General features: G+C 34.4%; 1 protein-coding gene across 1 annotated transcript; it reads right to left on the reverse strand.

The window, feature by feature from the left end:
- Window positions 1-596: 596 nt before the first annotated feature.
- On the reverse strand, window positions 597-1838 carry LOC111889143 (F-box protein AUF2). Its single transcript, XM_023885284.3, has one exon. The coding sequence runs from the start codon at window positions 1778-1780 to the stop codon at window positions 704-706; it is 1077 nt and encodes a 358-aa protein (XP_023741052.1). The 5' UTR covers window positions 1781-1838; the 3' UTR covers window positions 597-703.
- Window positions 1839-4236: the final 2398 nt, after the last annotated feature.

Raw genomic sequence — 4236 nt, forward strand, 5'->3', positions numbered from 1 at the left:
ATAAGAGAAAATATCAAATGAGGGTAAAATGGTCATTTTACATGTGTGATTTTGGACAATATCGGTAGAGAGGACCAAATCTAATATGAATTGGAACAAAAGAGATTAAAGATGGAACAAAATTTGTTTTTGGAGAATATAAAAAACAAATGGTATAGCACATAAATATATATAATCAAACTCCTATTTAACTTAAAAATATGTGTAGGGTGACAAAATTTGTGCCATACATTATTACATACCAAAATAGGTTACTACCTTTTTCTAAGAGATATCAAATTCAAACTTGAACCCTTCTAAAAAGTTCAACTCTATTGCTTTTGAAAAGTGGTCACTTAGTCACTTTTAAAGAATATTGAAATTCAAGGTTTCTACTATGTTGCTTAAAGATTGCTTCACTCTTCATCTAAAGAAACTTATCCTAAAGTAAACTTTACTTCCTTTGCACTATCAACAAATATGTTTGAGTATAAAGAGCATCCAAGTTAATCTAAATGAACTCCAGTTTTTTTTATTTGAATATATGTGATTTCTGTTACCATGCTTATATCATATAAGCTCAGTTTCATAGATCTAGTTTATAATAACACTAGAAATGTAAGAAGATGCCAGAATATTTGTTTCATGATTGGAAATACATTATATTCCAAATCTACAAAAGAGTATATAACAATGTTGAACTTTTAAGAATAATGTGAAAATACTACAATAACACCTTCATCCTGTCCTTATGCTTCTCCAGAATCTCCATCACAGCTTCAGTATATACAGCCTCTTCTTTATCTTCAGAACCACCATCTTCACTGTTCATAAGACTATCTTTTTCATCATGCAGACCATTCATTTCCATTACAACAAGAGTTACCCCCTTCATCACGTACCCTGAAATTGGCATGTCCAAAACAGGGATGTGACATTGACTCACGCTAGCAGGAACCTCTATACGATTCATCTCTGATTTAAGAGTTTCCATGGCTGATGATACCCATCCCTTCTTCACCTCAGCAAGTTTTTCCCCACTAAGAGAAAGCCTCCCTCTTCTTCCTGAATCAGTAATGGAAGCCTCTTCCAACATTGGTAGATCCTTAATGATGTACAACAACATCCTATGCCTCAGAATCACATCCTTCAGGCATTGAAAAGCAATGTGAACTTTCTGCCTAAACAGATCATTACTCAAGTCCATGTCTTGTTCATCGCCATTTCCGTTAACATGAAATCCATCTGAATCAGAAATTGAATTCGGCGAGAGAAAGAAAAATGATTCGATTCTGTTCCCGAACTTGACCTTCCATTTGAACAAACAACGATTATCAATACCTCTGTGACTGGAACAGGGAAGCTCTATATGTAAGGACTTAACTCCTTTAAACTTGCTCAAAAACGTAACGGCAGATCGAAAGGACTGGCCGTAAAATGAAGAAATGATAGGCGGAAGCGGCTTACTAGGGGCGACTATCATACGGCGGAGGAGGTGAAGGGGTTTGAATACAACACCATTAATCAAGAACCGGAACAGCTTTGTAGGAAATCCGTCGCCGTCGACATCACCGGAGGTGATTTTATCCGAAGTGGGAGAGTTCAAGAGAGGAGCAGTGAAGGAAACGGAATCGACTTGAAGTACAATCGAGGAGAAACGTCTGGAAACGAGAGAGCAAAAGCAAAGGGTTTTCAAATCGATTAATTTGTTTATAATTTGAAGGATGATTTCGTCTGGTAAGCTACTCAGTGGAGACGAATCATCTGCATCTTCTTCACGGGATTTCACGATGGTCTTCATTTTTCAGGCTAAAGATTGATGGTTTGATGCATCAAAACCCTAATCGTCCAACAACTTCAAAAGTCTTTATTGGTTGATAACTTGTTATAGAGTTTCGAGTAAAGTCCCGACGTTTACCCACAATAACACCTTTAGTCCAAATTTTCATTTGTTGTACTCTTGGTATCTATTTCCAAATTTTGTTTAATTTTTCATCCTTCATTGTGGATGTCGTTTTCTTTTTACCATCAAGACCAATGTTTTAAAAACCGTTTGAATTGGCCGGTCGAACCGGTTGGACTTGAAACTGAAGATGAGAGCGGTTCAACTATCACCGATTTTATGTCTATTTCTGAATCGGAACGAATCGACCGGTTTTTACAAAAACCTGGTTGTACCGATTAAATTGAATAAAAACACATAGAAAATAAGCATTTTGCATAATAAACTTTTGTGGTCTTTTTTATATCTTTTTGATGTATGTGGATTGATATAAAACTTATGCTTATGTGTTATTTTTATGTATTTGGATTGATCTACAACTTGTTTTTATATGTATTTTTAATGTTCGAACATGTGGGTATCTGTGACATCCTCAATTTCACGGCCAAAAAATACCAATTTGTTTATGCTTTATTTGAAAATCAGAGTATATTTTTAAAGAAATATGTTGGGGAATTTGTTCCCAAAAATATGATAAAGAATTTATCAAAACATTTACAAAGAAATGTATTTTCATTGTATTAAAAACATCAGGATGTCATTGTGAATATAGATCAAAAGCATAAAACAGAAACAACATAGGCCTCACAACATCTATTTATTCTAGTGGCCTATAATACATTGATCTCTCATTAGACCATCACTCTTGTGCTCTCTTGCCACTACCTGTATACAAGAAACTGTGGGTCAAGTTTGAGATCCTGGTGAGCACATATGGTTTTCAACCCATAATAATTAAGTTCATTAATTTCTTCAAATTACTCAACCCGATTACCTATTCTCGTTATCCTCACCGTACGTCCCTAAAGCATCTACTATAAGGGACCTAGCCTAAGGACTTTCATCAGGGTGACAACATTGCTTAGGGGATTCCTCAGCTATACATGTCAAATAAGGCAACCATGAGGAGGATAGAGTACATCAGGTGAACACATAGTTCAAATAAACACATACATGTTGCGAGCCTGCTAGCGTTCCACCGAAATGTCTAGAACAGTCCATGCTCGTCATCTATACTCCGCTAGATGACTGGATCATCATAAACATTGAGGCCTCTCATCATTTTATTTCATCACGCATCAACTATTTCATCTACCCATGTTTTACCCAACATTTTCGTAGATATAAAATAGATATACAGTTTAAATCATTTAAAACATGTATAAATCGTTCATCGAGCATAGATATCAAGAACATAGTTAATATCCAAACATAGCATGTAATTTATATTAAATATTTCATATCTGTGTGTAAGATGAAAGTAATTATGCACTCACTTGTTAAAATGGTGATTCCAACTTAGACAGCGATCACTTCTTAACAATATAATTTTTTTCGACGAAACCTTGTATTATTACCACTAGATTATACTCTAATATTTATTGCGACTAATTATGAGCGTTATTATTTTGTAAGTGTTAAACAATACTTTTCAACCACTATGTACAGACAGAGGTCAAACATGAAACACTGGAAGGCAGGACCATTCCGGCATGATAACACTTCTGAAATCCAACAATCTTGGCCCTTCAAACCAGATTCAGCATGCCAACAACATTGGTATGAAAGATGATATTAGTTTTAGTAGTTAGATAGCTGGTTTGAAACTTGTAACAAAGTAAATGTAATTGACTTTTGGTGATTAAATAATAGAGAATTATTTATGAGTTTGTTTACTACCTTTTGTCAATTGTTTATTCTGGTGTTTCATTTTTGCATGTTTTACTTCACAAATAATTCAATTATTCAAACTCCACAGTCGCTCATACTTTTGGAAGTAAGTAGTGAATTAAGAATGTCACAAAAATTGAATTGTAGATTGTCTAAATAGTTTTAGACATAGTAATGGTATCGCTACAATGTTCACGACTACTTTGAAATGGAGATTTAAGTATTAGATTAACCCATGCTCATAGAATTACTTTATGGAATTTATCATGAGTAATTTCGAGACGATAATATCTTATAATCCTAAAATGGAGATCTATGAGTTGTGGTTTACAAGTCAGTTGTGCATTGAAGATACGTAAACGTAGCAGTAACTTGATGTTATAAAACATATTGTTGTGCAATTATTTGATGAGTAAATGGTACAATCGTATAAGTCAAAGTTTATTCGTTCCTTTTGTCCTAATAGGAAAATCGATATCTTTGAGCCCCTCGGTGATTTGATGTTGACTTATAGTGTTGGACCCGTCCACGACAAATTGGTGTGTTCGATTAGAAGTTATGTGTCACTACAAATCAAAAATTGC

The sequence above is a fragment of the Lactuca sativa genome, chromosome 3, assembly GCF_002870075.4.
Source record: "Lactuca sativa cultivar Salinas chromosome 3, Lsat_Salinas_v11, whole genome shotgun sequence".
In the NCBI taxonomy this organism is placed as follows: Eukaryota; Viridiplantae; Streptophyta; class Magnoliopsida; order Asterales; family Asteraceae; genus Lactuca; species Lactuca sativa.